The sequence below is a fragment of the Misgurnus anguillicaudatus genome, chromosome 21 (assembly GCF_027580225.2).
Source record: "Misgurnus anguillicaudatus chromosome 21, ASM2758022v2, whole genome shotgun sequence".
Lineage (NCBI taxonomy): Eukaryota > Metazoa > Chordata > Actinopteri > Cypriniformes > Cobitidae > Misgurnus > Misgurnus anguillicaudatus.
This window is the reverse complement of record NC_073357.2, coordinates 56,530,945-56,550,794: the sequence shown is the minus strand read 5'-3', so window position 1 is coordinate 56,550,794 and position 19,850 is coordinate 56,530,945. Positions and strand designations below refer to the sequence as shown.

The following is a 19,850-nucleotide window of genomic DNA, read 5'->3' as shown; positions in this document are numbered from 1 at the left end:
GTTTACACTCGTCTTAAAGAAAGCGAACAGGGATTTTGCATACTGAAGTTAAAATAAAGTTCATGTAGGTAAATGCAACAGAAACTTTTTTTAAAACAAGTAATGCAGTTTACGGTAATTGCATTTAACATATATACATAATATTGAAAAGTCACCATGACACCTTGTCTTCAATGTAAGCAAGCGGCTTTAACGCTGTTGAGATCACACCCTTTAAAATCCACAAGTTGTTTACTCTACATGCTGTACAACACCTAGACAGGGATATAGTTGTTGTGTTACTTTTAAAAGTGAAAGAAACTTCAAAATGGTTTTAAAGTCCAATGTTAAATGTGTTCTGAGTTTGTCACACCACAGAAAAAATTGTTATTAACCACCCAACCAAATTTCAATGTTGGTAAAAAACGGCAAGTAAATAAAACAAGTTCTTGAAAAAATAGGCAGCATTCTTTGCTCTCAAGCGGTGGGGGCGTGTCTACTGTCGGTGCCGAAACCATGCCCACTCGCGGGAAAGCTGCCGCCTCTTTTAACTTTCAAAAATTGCTGCAACCTAAATGGATGCTTGTGATTGTGTTATGGGCGGGGCCCTGCACGGTGACTCAAGTGCATCATTGAGCCACTGCTTTAGCCCCGCCCAAAATTTTTGATTTTACAGAAAATCTTACTCTGCAATTCATTTCTACATAGTTTACAGTCTTTTTGGCTTGTTTCAGCAATACATTTCTAACATTTATAATGTGTTTACAAACAATTTTGTGGAATATAAATAATCTGTGTGCAACATTTGGTTAACACTCTTTAATATGACTGTGTTTGGCCAGCCGGGGAACTACAAGAGGACTGTGAAGCGCATCGACGATGGCTACAAGCTATGCAACGAGATGATCACATGCTTTCAGGAACGAGCCAAGATTGAGAAAGGTTATTCACAGCAGCTAAATGAATGGTCCAAAAAATGGAGGGGTGTAGTAGAGAAGGGTAAGTGCTCATTCGGGACTGTTGTTGAGTTACAGGGGCTCTCCAGTCTTCTTGAAATAAACGCATCAACACTTCCTATTCTTTTTAGTTTTGTTAAGTATTCCTGTCAGTCAATTATAACTTTTCTAGTGATCATCTGAACTAGTCAGACATTCGTTTACTTCACCAGTAAGGTGAGGCTTTCTTCTCGAAATATTTGCATGTGATGCTTTAGTGTAACTAACAGAGGGGCATTCACATAGGATAGGTTCTTGTGAATCCAAAACAGCTATGAACTGAATCAAACGGGTTCGTTTTTTAAAAGTTGAACTGTAAGTGCGGGGCATTTTAATGCAGTTTTACTGCACTGGATCTGTCCAAAGCTTTTCTAACTTTTGCAGATGTTTGTTTGTATGCAGACACATCTAATTTAGTTTAAAAAATATATGTTTTATATGTTTAAAGGGACATTCCACTTTATTTGAAAATATGCTAATTTCCCAGCTCCCCTAGAGTTTTGGGCTGCACGATTCATGCTAAAATGTGAATTAGAGCCCGACCGATATATCGGCAGGCCGATATTATCGGCCGATATTAGGCGTTTTCCAAACTATCGGCATTCATAATGGCCGATAAATGAATATTTATCGAAACGCAGAGAGAGAGAGAGAGAGAGAGAGAGAGAGAGATGATAAAAAAATTAAAATAAAATTATTTTCTAGTGAAAACCCAAAAATAAGTTTGGAAAATGGGGTTGGGGTCGTCTTATATTCGGGTATATACGGTAACTATAAGGTAGCTTATAAGGCAATATAGGGAATAATTATTACACACGCACACAAACATTTAGGAGTGACCTTTATCTTGTTTAATGATAATATAAATGATGATGATAGTAATAATGTCATCATTATTTTTTGTACATTTTTGATGTTCCTCTGTTCTGTTGTGACAATAAAAGAAACAAGTTTCTTTTTAAAATGCATTATCATATTATTTTAGTTAAAACTCATAACTACAAATAACTAATGTTAGGGAAATCTGTTGTTTTGTTGCACGTTTCTGGAAAAAAAATCAGCCGATATATCGGATTTTAAAACCAACAAACATTTGTATCGGTATCGGCCTTCAAAATCCTTTATCAGTCGGGCTCTAATGTGAATCATGGTTTTTCTCCATTGGAATTGAGATCCCGATTCTCTCACCCAATTCTCTCTTTTTTTACAAAAACATTTATTTTGCACTTAACTTAAAAAAAAAAGTGCTACAGGACTTTCAGTTATAATAACGTCTCCTTTAAAAGTCTCTTTTCCTTATTTTAGACCCCTTAAATTTAGAATAATTTAAAATATATTAGCTGTTAAAATAAGGCAAACGCTACTTTCGTTTCATGGCGACTTTAAATATAAATTGTTGTAGTATGTTTATGACTTGCGAATGTAATGCTTTGTTAACTCGAAGGAACCAGGCGAGATGACGTATGCAGCCTGCAGATGCGGCCTCCGGAGGCTGCAGCCTTCCGATTTAGAAATGTACGGATGTAACTCATTTCCTTGCCTTCTTTCAAAACCAATGTTGTTGCATCGTCACTTTCTCCGTCGCCACCAGGATTTTCCACAATGACACTTGTTTATCCTCTCTTTTTTGTGAAAATTGCTGCTCCAAATCAACAAAGTAAATGCCTGCCGCCTTATTATACATCGCGCGGGGGCCAGCAGAACGCCGCAAATGAGCTGATAGAGGAGAGAAACGATTGGGTCTGATTGGTGAATGAATAGGGTTTGGTTTTATCCTGTATGCGTGTGTGTTAGCAAGTTTGACTGATATTATAGCATCTTGGATTGTAATGTAAATACGTGACCACGTGAATGCAGCATCTGAATACAGGGAAGTACTGTATATGCAAGTGAATCGCCATCATTTAAAATGAAGATCGCATTTATGTATGAATCGAGATTGTGATTCTTTTTCGATTAATCGTGCAGCCCTACTAGAGTTAAACATTTGATTTTTACAGTTTTGAAATCCATTCAGCTGATCTCCAGGTCTGGCGCTAGCACTTTTAGCATAGCTTAGCATAATCCATTGAATCTGATTAGACCATTAGCATCGCGCTAAAAATGACAAGAGTTTTGATATTTTTCCTATTTAAAACTTGACTCTTTTGTAGTTACATTGTGTACTAAGATCGACGGAAAATTAAAAGTTGTGATTTTCTAGGCAGATATGGCTAGGAACTATACTCTGGCGTAATAATCAAAGACTTTGCTGGTGTAACATGGCTGCAGCAGGCGTAGTGATATTACGCACTGTCCGAAAATAGTCCTCTGCTATTGAAAGTAACCAAGGGGACTGTTTTTGGGCAATGTGTAATATCACTATGCCTCACCAAAAGTGGATTTTGCATAATATGTGCCCTTTAAGTTGCCTTTTGTGCCTCAGTGGTTTATCTAGTTGACGTCTTTGTAGATAAACTGGCTATTGACATAAGCACTCACAAAATATCAAGTTACATTTGAATAATAAATCAAAATTGTGTGCAGCACAAAAAAACAGAAGTGAACTTGAAGGCGAGGACATGAATGGATTAGCAGGCCGGACCATGTGACTTTAAAGGAGCAGACACATTGACCTCTATTTCCTTTGTGTTCAGATGCATGTGCACACCATTACAAATTGTATTTTGCAAGAGCTAGTATTTCTTTCAGATATGTTTGTCAGACCAATGAAGACGGATAGGGCAGTGTTTATGAAACCTAATTGATAACATTTATAAACCATTGTTAATGTTAGTGACAGAGATATTACACGCTTTAGTTTGTTGTTGTTTTTGTAGATGATTGTGAAATGAAAGATGGCTGATTTGTCTCCTCAGGGTCGCAGTATGGCACGGTAGAAAAGGCGTGGCATGCGTTTATGAACGCAGCAGACACACTGAGCGAGATCCATATGGAGATTAAAGAGAAACTGATCGTCGAGGACAGCAATAAGATTCGCAACTGGCAAAAGGACGCCTTTCACAAGCAGATGATGGGTGGATTCCGGGAGACCAAAGATGCTGATGAAGGGTTTCGCAAAGCCCAAAAAACCTGGGTCAGGAAACTGAAGGACGTGAGTCTGCTGTATAAAAGTCACACTATAAACCATTTCATGCATTGCCAGGGTCAACATCAATAATCCTTTTTAAAAGCAAAACGTTATGTTGAAAGCTTTTGCTTTTGTTGACCACAAAATAAATGTCAAGTTATATCCAGAGTTGGCAACAAACCCTGCCAGTGAATCTAATTTGTATTTACAGCAACATGAGAATGAGTAATGTTAATTTTTATTGTATAGTAAACTATCCCCTAAAATTATGTTTAAAAAGTAACAGCATATATGATGTTTATGAATAAACAATGTGCTCGTCTTCTCTGCGGTAGGTGGAGTCCACCAAAAAGATTTATCACCAGACCCGTAAGGAAGAGCGCACCGCTCTAACCCGTGAAACCCATGCCAAGGCGGATACGACCAAATCCCCAGAGGAGGTCCGCAAGTTCACAGACCGCTTGGAGAAATGTACACAAGAGGCTGAGAAGGCAAAACAAGTTTGCTTCTCATTTCTTATTTGTGCATCCTTACTTCCTTTTCTCTTAGCTCTTAGGATGTGATCGGGGAAAGAAGCAAGGGGAAGCATTAAGTGAAATGGCATATTTTCACTCTCTGTATAAAGTTCATTCTCTTATATCAAATTATCAAGTGCATAAAAATATTGATCGATGTCCGTGTCATAGGATGTAGGAAGTAGAAGCAAGGAAACAGCATATTGAGAAGCAGACACAGTTGCATTATTTGTCATTTAGTTTTCTGTATCGTCACTGATAGGGAATGGCGCTAGCAACGCCTAAGGCATGGGTTTGATTCTTAGGAATAGACCCCTTCAAGGTTTGTAAACATTGAATGACTATCGGGTGCGCGCGCAGCATGGGGTCAAACTGTTCATACCATCCAGGCTTTATAATTTAATCTAACAAGGCTGAAAAATGATGACTTGCCTCAAATGAAGTGAGCACTACAAACAGAAGCCTCTTTGATATTTGCATTGTCCCAGTCTGCACGTCAATTGCTTGCAGCCGCAGATGTTGTATTTTTTTTGTTTTTGAGATTCTGCATGAATCGCGAAAACTTAACGGAAGACCTGGTGCGATTTTCACAGCCCACGGCATAAGTAGGCATTTTTGACGATACCGAATAATACGCAACTCAATCTGCTGTAATGACTTTTCTGACCCCGACATGTGCAGTGGGTATTGCCTGTGACGTGAACCGTGAAGGGGTCTATAGGGCTGTCGTGATTATGAAATTTGTCTGACGGCTAATTGCCTAATAAATTGCACCGATTATGGCGATTAATTGCCTGTTTTAGGGCTTTGACGGATATGACAATTAATTGTCTGTTTTATTGCTTTGACATTTAATTGTCATACTTTGTTTGTTTGTTTTTTCATGAAATAATTTTCACACATTGTTGTGATTATTTAAATAAAATCTTTTGCAAGGTTTACCTGGCTGTAAATATTAATATACATAACACATATTTAAAAGTCATTATTTAATGAATATATCTTAAAAGGGATAGTTAACCCAAAAATGAAAATAATGTCATGAATTCTCACCCTCATGTCGTTCCAAACTCATAAGACCTCAGTTCATCTTCGGAACACAGTTTAAGATGTTTTATATTTAGTCTGAGAGCTTGTTGACCCTTCATTGAAAATCTACGTATTGTATAGTGTCCATGTCCGGAAAGGTAATAAAAACCGATGTGACATCGGTGGGTCTGTTAGAATGTGTTGAAGCATCAAAAATACATTTTGGTCCAAAAATAACTTTATTTAGCATTGTCTTCTCTTCCGCGTTTGTTCTAAAGCCCATGCGCGAGACTAAAGTCACGTGACTGCAGTGACGCGGATGACGTGTTATCCTCAGACAGTAAACGAAGCCCGGGTGCACAAAAAAAAAATTTTGAAGTTTATTTAATATTATATGTTGTTATAATATTATATGTTGTATGTAAATATATATATGTAATGTATGTCTGAAGATGTAACGAAAGTAATTTCCCCTGGAATTGTTATAAGTATTTCTGCTTCTGATTAATAGCGCATATATTAATCTGATGTCTGTGTGTTTCAGACCCTGCTGTGTGCACTAAAGTGTATATGACAATAAAGTAGTGTGAAACTCAATGTATTTATTTTTAAAATGTATTTTAAATGGGCCTATAGGCTCATAGGTTTTTGTAAAAAAAAAAAAATTCACAGCACCCCCTGATCAAAATGACTTCCAGCGGCCCTGGCTGGGGCGCACCAGATAACACGTCAGCTGCGTCATATGTCACGTGACAAAATGTATTTTCGATGCTTCAACACATTCTAACTGACCCACTGATGTCACATGGACTACTTTGATGATGTTTTTATTACCTTTCTGGACATGGACAGTATACCGTACGTAGATTATTAATTATTAAAGGGTCAACAAGCTCTCGGACTAAATATAAAACATCTTTAACTGTGTTCCGAAGATGAACAGAGGTCTTACGAGTTTGAAACGACATGAGGGTGAGTCATTAATGACATTATTTTCATTTTTGGGTGAACTATCCCTTTAAGAAACTGAAAAATCTTTATAAGAAATAAACATAATAAAGTGTTTCAATAACTGAAAATTAAAATGCAATCAAAATAAATTGACCAGAACAGGCCTTAAACAGTAGCCAATCCTACTAAGGTCATTTTAGTACTTGACCACATGTCTGTTGTGGCTGCCAATAAATCAATTCCTTACAGATTCTTAAGAATAGCAACCTTCAGTTCCCTAAATTTGGAATTGCTGTTTTGGAAATGTATGTTTTACCTGGCAGTTCATACTACTTATCAAAGCATTTCCTTAAATGCTGTTTTTCCACTGTATTGAAAGGCTTTGCAGTTAAGGAGCGCCATCTGATACTATCTCTTAAATACAGGCGCTGCAGCTCCCCCTTGTGTTTTTAAAGAGATGTGCAATCATTTCGGTGATCTGAAGTCATTGCGATGCAGTCAAACAATCGCGATGAGACGATTATTTAATCATTGTGACAGCTCTACTGAGGAAATGCACATACAAATAACAAACAAAAGTCAATCTTGAATACTTTTAAAAAAAGAAAAAGGTGTTCAATCCGTAATAAAAAAATTAAAGTTTTGTGAGCAAGTGCCCGTCTAGATAGTAGATCTGTTTGTTAAGTTTCTACAAACATAAAGGCAAGATTAGACCTGCTTGTTGCTATTACAGGGCTGAGACAATGCTAATTTATGAGTGTGAAAGACATGCTTGTAAATGTGTTGTTTCATTCACAAAACTGAACTTTATACATGCAGTGCAGTCTTTTCTATGGTGTTATGAAAAAAGTTGCAAACTTTTACTTTGTTTTTCCATAAATGATCACAGCTGATTTTGTGTTACCTATAATTGCACTCATAGTGTAAAATATAGGTTTAATTTAGCATATTAAAAGTGATTTGCAAATGAACAAACTTGGAACATCTGGTTTAGGCAGTTTTATCATCTATAAGCTCTGTGTAATTGCCATGACATTTTACTATTTTTGTAGCATTATCGCGGTTTTTCTGTGGCCTTTGCGTCCCTCATATGACTGTTTTTGAAATGTTTCCCTCAGGCAAAAGAGCGTTATGAAAGAGCTCTTGAAGAACTCAATCGCTGTAACCCGCGTTACATGGAGGACATGGAGCAGGTCTTTGAAATCACCCAGGAAGCTGAGAAAAAAAGGCTGCAGTTCTTTAAAGAGGTTATGAAGGACATGCACCAGCATATGGATCTTTCCAGCAATGATCGGTTAGTCTGCTTCACTGTCTACATAAATCATAAATGTGAATTGATTACTACAGTTATGCAGCAATGGTTGGTAGGGCTACACGATATTGGAGGGAAATGCAATATACTGTATGATAACTTTCCATAAACGATATGCAGTGTGATCATGCTTTAGGTTTATAAAATCAAAGCGTCTCTCTCTGTCTCGCCAGCCTCTACATATGTCAACCTAAAGCCCAGTTTATACTTCTGCGTCAATTGTAAGGCGTAGCCTACGCATAGACATGAACTCGTAGCCTGATGGGCAATCCCTAACTCGGGTCCAAAAAAATCGCTTGTCAACGGGAACAATGCAGCAGAAGGATAAATTAAAACTGACGCTTAGCCTACGGCATACAGGCTATATACAGCATTACAATATCAGTGTTTCCCACAAGATTTTGAGAGACTTTGGTGGTGATGACCAGTGTTGGGGGTAACGCATTACAAGTTATTATGTAAGGAATAATTGATGACGGGCCATTGAATTATAAGAAAATAATGCACACCCAAGGTGGTAATGCGTAATGCGTAGCGGAGTGCCGTTTCACCGCGGGTGTGCATTATTAACATTTTTTCACAGCGATCAGTTGTAAAATGTTTTGGTCCTGCTCGATTTTCTTTGGCTTCTCGTAAAATAAATGTTTTCATAAGATCCCCTGGGGTTAATGTGTTAGCACGAGAGAAGCTTGATGCTGTCAGAGGAACAAGCAAACAGCATTTTCCGTCTCCCGAGTGCCTCTCACGTAAATTATTAGATGTTGATGGCTTACGTTTATTTCCCGTCACAGAAAACCACTGCAGGTTTATCAATGCCATTAAAGTATTATTTTGTTTTTGTTAGTTTGTTGATCACGAAGTACAAGATGAGGAAAACTAGGATTCTGTGTAATCAACGCGCCGCCATTGTTTGTTTACAATGCGTGGAATGGTGAGCTTTGATTTGTTGAACGAATTTATTGCATTTTGCAGAAAAGGAGGAGTGCCGTTTATTGCGTTTTGGGAAAAAGATGACAGAATAACACTGCGGATATTGGATTTTGCGTAAAATTGGAAATTTACTTTTAAATACTGACCTGATACAATACTGATTTTGGCAGTAACTCATTTAAAAAAAAAAGGCGTTTATCGCATTTTGGAACCAAACTCTTCAGGTTAAGGAGGGAGAGAGCTCCCACAAAGACTCACACTAAGAGAACGGGTGTGTGTGTGGGGAACACTACTGCTAACCTTTTGTAAAGACATGATAAACTCGATTGGTCGTCTTCTCTGTCAGGAACATCCGTGACTGTTGACGTTTACGTAAAAAAGAAAGTACACATAGGAACGCACATTGAAAACACAGCCAACTTTTCATTGTCACGTGAGAAAGAGGCGCACGCTGTTCGAGACGCTGCATGCAATGAGAGAGAGGAGAGTAAGGCGTGCTGAGCGCTCGCAACAATGAATTAAGCCGCTTTAACCTCCTAACCGTGTGTTTACGCCAGCCGCGGTAGAGGCGGCAAGCGCAGGTGATTTATATGTTAATTGAATGCAAAGATGCTATTAGGCATCCTGCGGCGCGGGACGCGCGGAAGGTGCTGCGCGTTTCGTGCGAATTGAGCGTTGCCGCGGGAAACGCGCGAGTTGAAAAATCTGCTGTAGTAATAACGTGATTACAGGAAGCAAGTGGAGTCTCAGCAGAGTCGCAGAAGTCCCTCCCATGAAGCGAATTTCCAGGTAAATGTCTCGAATGACTAGAATTTCATGTGCGGCTTTCATGCGCGTATGAAGCGAGTAAACTCAAATGTTCAAGCATCCAACTACGCGCGCATAGCACTTTTTTGCCACCTCTACCGCGGCTGGTGTAAACGCAGCATAAGACCAGAGATGTATAAAGTACTAGGGACCCAGACTTGAGTAAAAGTACAAGTGCTCTATCAAAAAAGTGACTTAAGTAGAAGTTGAAGTGCTCTTTAAGCACAGCACTTAAGTGGAAGTACTAAAGTATTAAACATGTTTTGTACTTAAGTATTGCAAGTAGTTTTTTTAAAAATATACTACTCAAGTACTGAAAGTAAAAGTACAAGTATTGTGTAATGTAGTTATTAAAGAAAACAGTCAAAAGTTTGAATATAATATTGTTTATATTATTTCAAATGTTTAAGCTAAAGGACACTCACAATTCCTTTGGCTGTAGCAGGAGTACAAAGACAGGACTGTTCAGATAATTTAGATTAATTTAACTGATATGGCGATAGAGAATTCAGAATTAATAAAATATTAGTCGATATAATGGTAATAGGTACAGTAAAGGTACAAGGTGTTTCAATGAATTTAGGTTTCCTTCTTTCGCGCACACTCGCCCTTTCTCGCGCACTTTGGTTCTCTCTTTGCTTCATATTTGTCCACAACCCCGGCTCATATTTGGGAGTGAGAGGGAGGGAGGGGTCCGCCCTTCACTATCTCTGATTGGTTTAGACCACCATGTGTGTGTGTTTCACCGCTCCGGCAGTGATAATGTGGGTTTGGAATGATTCGTAACATTTGAGTGTAACTAGTAACTATGCAGCACATAAAAAATGTATCGGAGTAAAAGTATTAAACTCATAGAAAATATGTACTGAAGTAAAAGTGGAAGTAGGAGAAAAAAATAATACTTCAGTAGAGTACAGATACTGTCTTTTAGTACTTAAGTACAGTAGTGAAGTAGTTCTACTTCGTTACTATACATCTCTGCATAAGACCTGGTGTCTCACATACGTGGACAACAAATTTTTTGTTGTTTGCACCATAGTACTTAGAGTAATTCTGTGTAACTGGAATCTGTTGTACACAAACATGGACATTTACACTGCTTCATGATCAAAGAAAAATATTTGGTTAATATATTTGAAGAGTTTGGTTCCAAAACGCAATAAATCCATTTTGACAAATTTCGGTAAAAACGTGTTTTCTATACCAAGAAAGTGACAAGATGAAAACCAGTATTTTCTGTTACACACTTTCACATAGCATCTTTAGGTTATAAAAACATAAAAAATTCAAATCCATAACTTGATTTTCAAAGATTTATTCTAAAAACGAATTCTTTTTTCCACAAAATGCAATAAATCCATGACAGTTTTTTATTTCAAAATGCTATAAATCTATTAAATCAATGTATAAATGTGCATTCATCTTTACCATTTTATATTTATTTAGTTGACTAGTGGTATACAATGATTAAAAAATAAACATTAATGGCATTAACCAAAACACTTACTTTGTTATATGAAGAACACAATGTTTTAGCATGAGAAGCTTGATGCTGTCTGGAGAACAAGCAACCGAGTGCCTCTCGCGGAAATTATTAGCTGTTGATGGCTTACATTTCTTTCCCGTCACAGAAAACCATCACAGGTTTGGCAATGCTATTAAAGTATTATTTTGTTTTGTTTGTTGATCACGAAGTACAAAGTAGATGAGGAAAACTAGGACTCCGTGTACTCAGCGCGCCGCCATGTTTGTTTACATTGCGTGAATGGTCCGCTGTAATATCAGAAATGGATTTATTGCATTCTGTAAAAAAGCAGCAGTGGCGTTTGTCGCATTTTGGGAAAAAAGGGAGAAAAGATGACAGAATATCACGGCGGGTATTGGATTTTGCGTAAAATTAATTATTTACTTTCAACTACTGACCTGATATAATACTGATTTTGGCAGTAACTCATTTTTTTCAAAAATGGCGTTTATTGCGTTTTGGAACCAAACTCTTCATTTATTGGTTCTTCCTAACCCCAAAATAGCTGGAAGAAATCTGAAAAACCAAAGCTCGGGTCTTCGGAGGATAAATTGTCAAATAAAAATGTAAATGGGGATTCTGTGGCGGACCACGCAAATATTTAGAGGGATTTTTTTTTTTTGCTCCAGTGTGTAACAAAAGTCAGTATGAAAGCATGAGAACCAGCACCATCTTTGTGGGAAATATGTAGATGTCTACAGTGCTGTCTAAGGGGCCAGTCACACCAAAAGCGCTTTAAACGCTAGCAAACGCAAGGCGCGACACACTGCCTTTTTTAAAAAAGAGCAGTGCGGCGCGGCTTTTCATATTGCTAAGCAACCACCGAGTCAGCTGTCTTGTCAATCAAATATTGAAGCGTGAGCGCTCTTTTGCTGTTAACTGTCATATTAGCAGAAACTTTAAAAAGATGACGCTTGCTCTGACCTTGTTTGAGGGTGAGAGGTGCACAAACACGCAGGAGAGAGTGAGCGAGTGGAGTCCGGTTCTTTAAAGCAACTGTAAACTTCCCTCACCACAACGTAAGGCCCGCCTCTCCCCTCATTCGATTGGACAATGGAAGACGCGAATGACGTCAGGCGCTTCTCCGCTCTTAGCGCTCCTTCAAAAACGCGTGCGCGGCAGGCGGCAGAAAACCGCAAGGCGCTAGGCGCGCATAAACAGCGCGCAAACGCGCCCTGCCCATAGAATATCATTCAAAAAAGGCGCCTGCAACTGCCATAAACGCTTTTGGTGTGACTGAGCCCTAAGTAGACAAATCTCAAGATTTTCTAACAGAGCCACTTAAAGACTGACAGGCACAAATGTCCAAAAGTGGGAGCTTGTGCAATAAAAATTAAAGAAATGGGGAACGTGTCCTAAACTTTACCTTATGTTCAATTCCTGATCTATGAAGATTGTCTTAATATCCTCTGGGTCCTGAAATGGTTAATTCATCCGGCTAAAACTGAGAATGCAGAAAAATGTTAACCATTAATAAGTGATTATTTGTTTTTCCATGCTCTTTGATATCATTACGTTTACTTAAAGAGGAATTCTGAGCATGTGGTTGAGTATTAACCAGGGTCTTTCAAAAAGTGCTGAACATTAGAGCAAGTTGGTGGTTTTATTGTTTTTTTAATCAGTGAACAAATACCTCCTATCATATTTGATAAGTCTTTCAGCGTGGAGTATGGCGACACAAACATCACCTTTATAAATCTGTCTCTGTAGTTTGTTGACAGATGCCGTAATGACAGGGCTGTGTGGTAATCATATAGTTTAGTTTCATGTACAGGAACTCGAGAGTGTTTACTTTTTCCCTCCCTCATTCTTTGCGTTTCCTAAGTACTTCTGTTTGTTTAGTACTGATTGTGAAACCAGAACTAAAGAAACTAGATTTTCTAATCAAAAAGTAAGCATCATTGCTATAATATTATGGGTTGTTATCAGAGGCGTTGCTAGGGTCAGCTGTGAAGGGGGGCTTAGCCCCCTTAGAACTTGATCCCACAAAAACCACAGATATATTTGATTTATTATGAGATTAATTGCACTATGAATACAAACCTGAAAAGAGTGTTAAAAATGCTTTTTGTTTACAAAACTGTAATAGTCTGTCCTCATGGTGATTGTCTTATTAATTTTTTTATGTTTTTTCACTATTCTGCCTGTTATTTTCTCATTTTCCTTGTTGATCAACACTTACTTTCTGTCTGTTCTAGAACTGATTGTGAAACCATTAAATCCCCTGATATTTCTCCTTTGCATTTTCTCTATGGGGCGGTTTCCCGGACAGGGCTTATCCTAGTCCCGGACTAAAATGCATGTTTGAGCTGCTTTAATTTCAAAACACCTTGCACTGGCGTATTTTAACATATATCAGTGCCATTGTTTTGTCTTAAGATGCACACCAGTATATACCACTACTTAAATGTCCTAAAATAACTAAGGCCTAGTCCTGGATTAATCTAAAGCCTGTCTGGGAAATCGCCCCTATATGTTGTCTTGTTGACTATTTAAACCTGGAAAAAATGTTGACTTGAAAAAATGTCAACAGTATTTCTCTAAATAATACACAAGTGCATTTATAGACTATATTTCATATAGGCTTTCATTTTATTGGTTAAAGTTATTTCATTTTTTTTACATGCATACACATTGACAATGTAAGCTGTGTTGAGTTATGAAGCTTTAATTATTAAGAATTAAGTAAAAGTTGTTAATTTAGCAAATTTTTTTTTTTTTTATGAAATGTTAATTTTTACCTGATAAATGACGATGTTTAATGACAGACTGTTGCTGCGTGTACATTAAAAAAATGTGCGCAAAACATTAGCGTTATTTTCTAAATGTAGACAAAAACTATTGCGAAGTGACAGCGTTTCCATTAACCGATGTTATGCATATCAATAAGAGTGAACCGATAAATGCCGATATACACTAATAATATGTGGTCGATAACTATTCTGACTCACAAAGCCGATATTATGATCAGTAAGTCCTTATCAATCTAAAATCGCTGTTGGTTTGAGTCGTATATAACATGCATTTGGAAAAGCAACACTCGTCAAAAATAATCATTATACATATTATTATCATGAAAATGCCTAAAAAGGTTTGATGAACAGCAATATAAATATATCATTAAGCCATTTCCTGGAGCTGTGCGTCATAGCTGCGTGTGTAATGATTCTTTGTCTACAGCGCATATTGAGTTCCTGCACGAGAGCGCCCTCTGTTTTTGGGTGTAGCGGCATTTCGCCGTAATTCATTGTGAAGCATAGCAAGCGTCATCGGCCGATATATCGGTGCACCCCTACAACTCAACCGTAATTTTGACATTCCAAAAACCATGATGACGGGTGTGTTCGACTTTATACGGTGCTACGCAGACCAACATATGAATGACGCAAAATCTTGTAAGAACGACTCGAAAGCCCACATAACAGTTTACTCGTAAATCGCTTTTGTGGTATTTTGATGTCAAGTTCTAAGTCAAGTCAAACACACCTTTTCTATCTTGTCCTCCATTCCAAACATACCCCACCATATTTATAAGTGATGATCATGTGACACTTACGCGTGTCAAGTGACCCGTAAATGCGAAAAACTGTTTCCATTGCAGTTTTGCGAGATATTCCTTTTTCGACTTGAAAAACCACATAATCCGAGCGTAAAACGTTTGTGCGATATATGGGGCTTTATGCAAAATTGCTGTTTCCATTAACTCTTTCCCCGCCATTGACGAGTTAACTCGTCAATTAAGAGAAAACACTTCCCTGCCAATGACGAGAATTTCCGGCTTTCCGCAATACCGCTATTATCCACAGGCGTCACAGCTTAAACAACCCGGAAGTAACGCTTCAAGTGAAAGAGAAAGAACTGTTTTAAAGATCGCTCTGAATGGGATCTCTATCAAAAGTGCTTCACAAAAATGGAATTGTCTCAGAATTGGGTGTTTTTGAAGAAACCTACCCATATTTGAGAGTTGATAAAAAGAGAACTAATGAAGGTAGGATGTAAGTTTTTTTTTTTTTTGTTTGAAAGCAGAGGATCTGTTCTTTCATTTTATATATATTGTATGTTTATATATTTAAAGAAGAACGTTTTCTGGAAGGCATTAAACATTTGTGAAAATCATGAAAAATGCTGCCGCTGGCTGGCAATTTTTTTTAAACGCTGATGGGGAAAGAGTTAAGTTCACTTTCAATTCGCTATTTCAATTTGCGCAATGTGAAGGGTAATATAAACACAGCTAATATGTTGTTAACAGTGCCACCTGGAGGCCGGACCAGATACTGTACTGTTTAACAACTCCACATACGAAGATCTTTACAACTGCTTTTAACAGAATGAATCAAGCGTAAAATAACCGCTGATCTACTGCAAACAGATGGAATTTGTGAACTAGGAAAAGTAATAATAATAAATTCACTTAAATTTGTGAACTAAAAGGTTTTAAACTCTTTAAAAGATCAAGGGCTTTTGACAAAACATAAGGGGCTTAAGCCCCTAAAGCCCTCCCATTGCAACCCCACTGGTTGTTACTTAGCATTTGCTTACTGGCCCCAATCTGTCATAATCTGGATCTTGGTTACAACCTGTCTTCCTCCTTTAATGTAAGTCTGGGATTTTTGCCCATTTGTTTTTGTCTGACAGGCACACCTCTTTTTACCCAATCCAAAAAGGATTTGTTCAAGTTGATACTACATATTATGTGGTGTGACTTACATGCCTTAACTTTTATGATAAATTAAAGTTGGCGTAGAATGTATTTGTTTTTCACTTCCTTGTGTTGACTGTGACAATGCTTAAATAAAACCTGTACTAACAAAGACTGTGGAAAATCCCCACGCAGATTTAAAGCCCTGTTTCGAGACCTCGGTCAGACCATCAACGCAGCCAGCGACACAGAGGACCTCAGGTGGTGGAGAAACACCCACGGGCCCGGCATGAGCATGAACTGGCCACAATTTGAGGTATGGTGACTTCTCCACTGGGCAGAATGCTTGTAATGTTGGCAACATCCCCGAAATGCCAGTGAATACATTTACCAGGATGATACACTTTACTGTTAACATTTATTTAGAAGGAAGATGTGACATTTACAGGCAGAAAAAAACAGTTCTGTGAAGTTAGAGAGCAGTTTTGGACTCCAACGGTGGTGAATTTCTAATGGGCAGAGCGTGAATGAACTGTTGTCTTCATACAGCCCATGAGTGGGTTCTGGAATGTCGAATCCCTTTCCCTAATGGCAAATCTTTCCCGCCAGCCCTCCCAGCACTTTGTGCAACACAAACACACAGTGGCAATGTCAGAGTACACACATCTGTGTAATTGAACACCCTCTTGTATGTATGTACGTTTGTGTGGATGTGTTGTGGAATTTAAGTGCGTTTGTGGTTCAAAAATGTCCCAGTGTTGTGAAATGCTCGGTCGAGCGGTTGAATAGGATACAGAGAGTTAGAGAGACAGCAGATCTTAGTCCGGATTGCCCAGGTAAATAACACCTCCAGAGGAATCTTCTGGCCCTTTCCTCATTGTGCCAGCACACCATAGTCCTTTTGTATGGCATAAATATAATCACTGAACGGATGATGGTCCATAATGTGACTCGAGCACTTTTATGTTGTTTGACTTAACATTTATGCATTTGACACATGCTATTATCTAAAGCAACTTGCTGTGCATTACATGATATACATTATTATCGTGTTCCTGGGATCGAACCCATGATCTTTTATATGCAAACATATACATTAACAGATCCAGTTTGTATCATATATGACAGCACATGAATAGTCAATGTGGAAACCGTAGATAGTACATTTTATAGACAAGGGTCCAAAAAATATTCCAGATGTTTAAGATAGGGATGGGCATTTTCCAGTGATTTACTATTCGAATATTTTAGCTCATAAAGAATGAATATTCGTTTATTTAAATTATGTTAATTAAGACATGCGTCTTTTGTATTTTTCATTTTGTCATAATTTCACAGAAGGCTTATAATTAGGAAATATCCACAACAAGCTAAACTTATATTCTGTATGTATATGTATGTATGTATTTTTAAGTTGAAAACATTGTAAAAATAATATATATATATATATTTTAAATTCTTATTAAAAAATATCCTACAGAAAAAAAGGCATTAACACCCCATGCGGAGCGAAGTCTGAGTCAAATCCTTAGTTTCGGTCCTAAGTCGGTCGTTAGTATGAATTCATTACTGTTTGATCTTACATACATTATATTATACCATATATTATACACTAACCCCAAATCTAAGCGAAGTTTGAGGACTTGGGAAGTTTAAAGTTTGAGGACTTGACAAAGTAGGCTATCATCATTTAAACAGACTCAAAACACCAAATAAGAGCCCGGAGCAAAAGAAAAAACACACCTACATAACAGACTGCTCAGTCGCCATATAAATATCTTCTCAGTTTAGTTTGACATGTATTTGTGAATAAAGAAAACCTACCTGCTTCGGTGAAAGCCCGTTCTTCTGACTAGATACAATAATGACGGTGCTGCGGAGAAAACTCTTCCTCGTGATGATGGTTATCCGATAAAAACAACAGACGGATTGAACAAGATTGAATATCTGTATTTAACATTATTTTACAAATAACGTAAGCTGGCTCGATAGATTATTGTTGACTGTGCAAAGTTACTAACGTTAGCTTAATTTAACAACATTTCACAAAGACGGAGCTTTGCTTTTAAACTGCCATGTGCAGTTATCCGTTTCATTTTTGAAAGAGCACCGCATATAATAATGTTCTCCGTTTCATTTCGTTCTCCGTGTCTGTCTCGTTATTAACAAAATAAAGTAGACTTTATAACAACAAGCTTACAAATCTCTCATGATGTGTTGATGCGGGCGGCGGAGAAGCACGTTTAATAACACGTGAGCCCTCACTGAGCCAGTGGCCAAATACGGCGCGGCCAAACCCGGAGATAAATGGAAAACTTAAATTCGTCTGCAATCTGCATTGCCAAACAATCAGAAATACATACGAATGAATTAATATTCATTTATATCTTACATTTAAGTATCTAAAAGACAGTATATATGAACTGAAAAAGCAGTAAATAAGTCGTAACCCTTTGGTGGCACATTAAAAACAAACAAACATTCGAATACCATTTTTTAAATTCGAATTATTATTGCCGATCGAATATCCGTGCCCATCCCTAGTTTAAGAAGATTTAGGTTTTAGAAATGAGTAAGAGTTTCTCTACTTTTATGACAATAGATTAAGGTTTTATATCATTATATGACCCCTTGAAATACTTAACACTGTTAGTTATGTTTAAAGTATTTATTGTATGGCAGTATAGTGTTGGAATGTAAGGTTGTGAGGTCACTCTGTAAATCATTGTGTAACATTACTCACCTGTATTTTGCATTTTAAAGGGCACATATTGGGCAAAATCCACTTTTACAAGTGGACACAAATGTACTGTTTGTTGGTGTCCGTAAAATCAACCCTCTCTTTTTTTAATCTTTAATAACAAGAGAATCAAAACAGCATTTCTAATACGGACTACCGGCACATCTGGGAACTTGACTGTCAATTTCATCTCCGCACCTTCTTCGGGGAAAACAAACTAGACTTCCTATTGACTTCCGTACAAAATAGCGGAACAAAGCAAAGTTCTTACACAGCCGACAGTATGTACTTTACATACTTTACAGAATGTAAAGTAATGTACTGTTTAAAAAGCAAAATGTACAACATTCAGTAAATAACTATGTACATCATTAGGACGTTTGCGTTGTAATAATGTACAGGGAGACTTCAGATCCAGTCATTTATATAGATCAGTGACTCCAACCCAAATATGGGCATTTTGGACATGTTATAATAAATGATCTGTGGGGTATTTTGAGCTGAAACATCAAAGACACATCTTGTAAAAATGAGCATAATATGTGGCCTTTAATGCATGCAGTTTTAATGTATATTTTGAGGAGTGGTCACCTGAGACGCGGACCATCAGTCGGAAGGACAGAAACAGTCGCTCTGATGATGTGGTCACCTTGACTAATATTGTCTCAGCGGGAGATGAACTTCCACAGGATACTATCAGGTACGTATGACTAATACAAACACCAATGCTCATTCATAAACATCCTTAAACTTCTTTCTATAGGTCTTTGTTCAGGTCGTTTTCCAAGAAAGATTAAATGGCAGCATGACACTTAGTGTTGGGTGATGTACTCTTTTAAACAGCAGTTTTGCTCATGTTTAAAAGATTATACAAGCAGTCTTTTGACCTCCATATTTATTTTGAGACTTCATAATATTTATACATATGTGTGCCAGGCTGCAGGACCAGTCTGGTACTGATATCTAGAAAGCAAGGGGGCCAATGGCAATATATATCATACAGTTGAAAGGTAAAGTGTGTCTTTTTTAACATTACATTGTTGTACCCATTGTCTTACCTTGGTGAGTAAAACAGATCAAACAGTCCCACCCCAGACACATACCATTAGTTAAGACATTTTTATTGCTACAGAGAAACAAAGATATTTACAAACAAGAACAGCTTAACTTGGCTTATTGCATACTAGGGTGTTTCGGTGATGTAAAATATTTGGTAATCGACCACTTGTGCAGTTCTAAACCATTATCTCTAAAAACATGTTTTTGCCTTAGATTTCATAACTGAATTGGTTGATCTCTGTGCAGACAGCTACAGTTTGTATTTTAAAATGAAATCTGGCATGAATGAAGTAAGTGCT

General features: G+C 37.5%; 1 protein-coding gene across 6 annotated transcripts in view; it reads left to right on the top strand.

Annotated features, from left to right (window-relative positions):
- The window catches only part of pacsin3 (protein kinase C and casein kinase substrate in neurons 3), a 60,840-nt gene that overhangs the window by 26,933 nt on the left and 14,057 nt on the right, over positions 1-19,850 (top strand). For 5 of the 6 annotated variants that reach the window (XM_055214529.2, XM_055214518.2, XM_055214558.2 and 2 more), the window contains 6 exons: positions 822-978; positions 3,833-4,068; positions 4,380-4,535; positions 7,658-7,833; positions 15,948-16,068; positions 19,074-19,192. In XM_055214529.2, coding sequence (XP_055070504.2) covers positions 822-978; positions 3,833-4,068; positions 4,380-4,535; positions 7,658-7,833; positions 15,948-16,068; positions 19,074-19,192 — 965 coding nt within the window. Of the gene's footprint in view, positions 1-821; positions 979-3,832; positions 4,069-4,379; positions 4,545-7,657; positions 7,834-15,947; positions 16,069-19,073; positions 19,193-19,850 lie in introns of all 6 variants that reach the window. The other variant, XM_073859435.1, reaches the window with a different exon arrangement.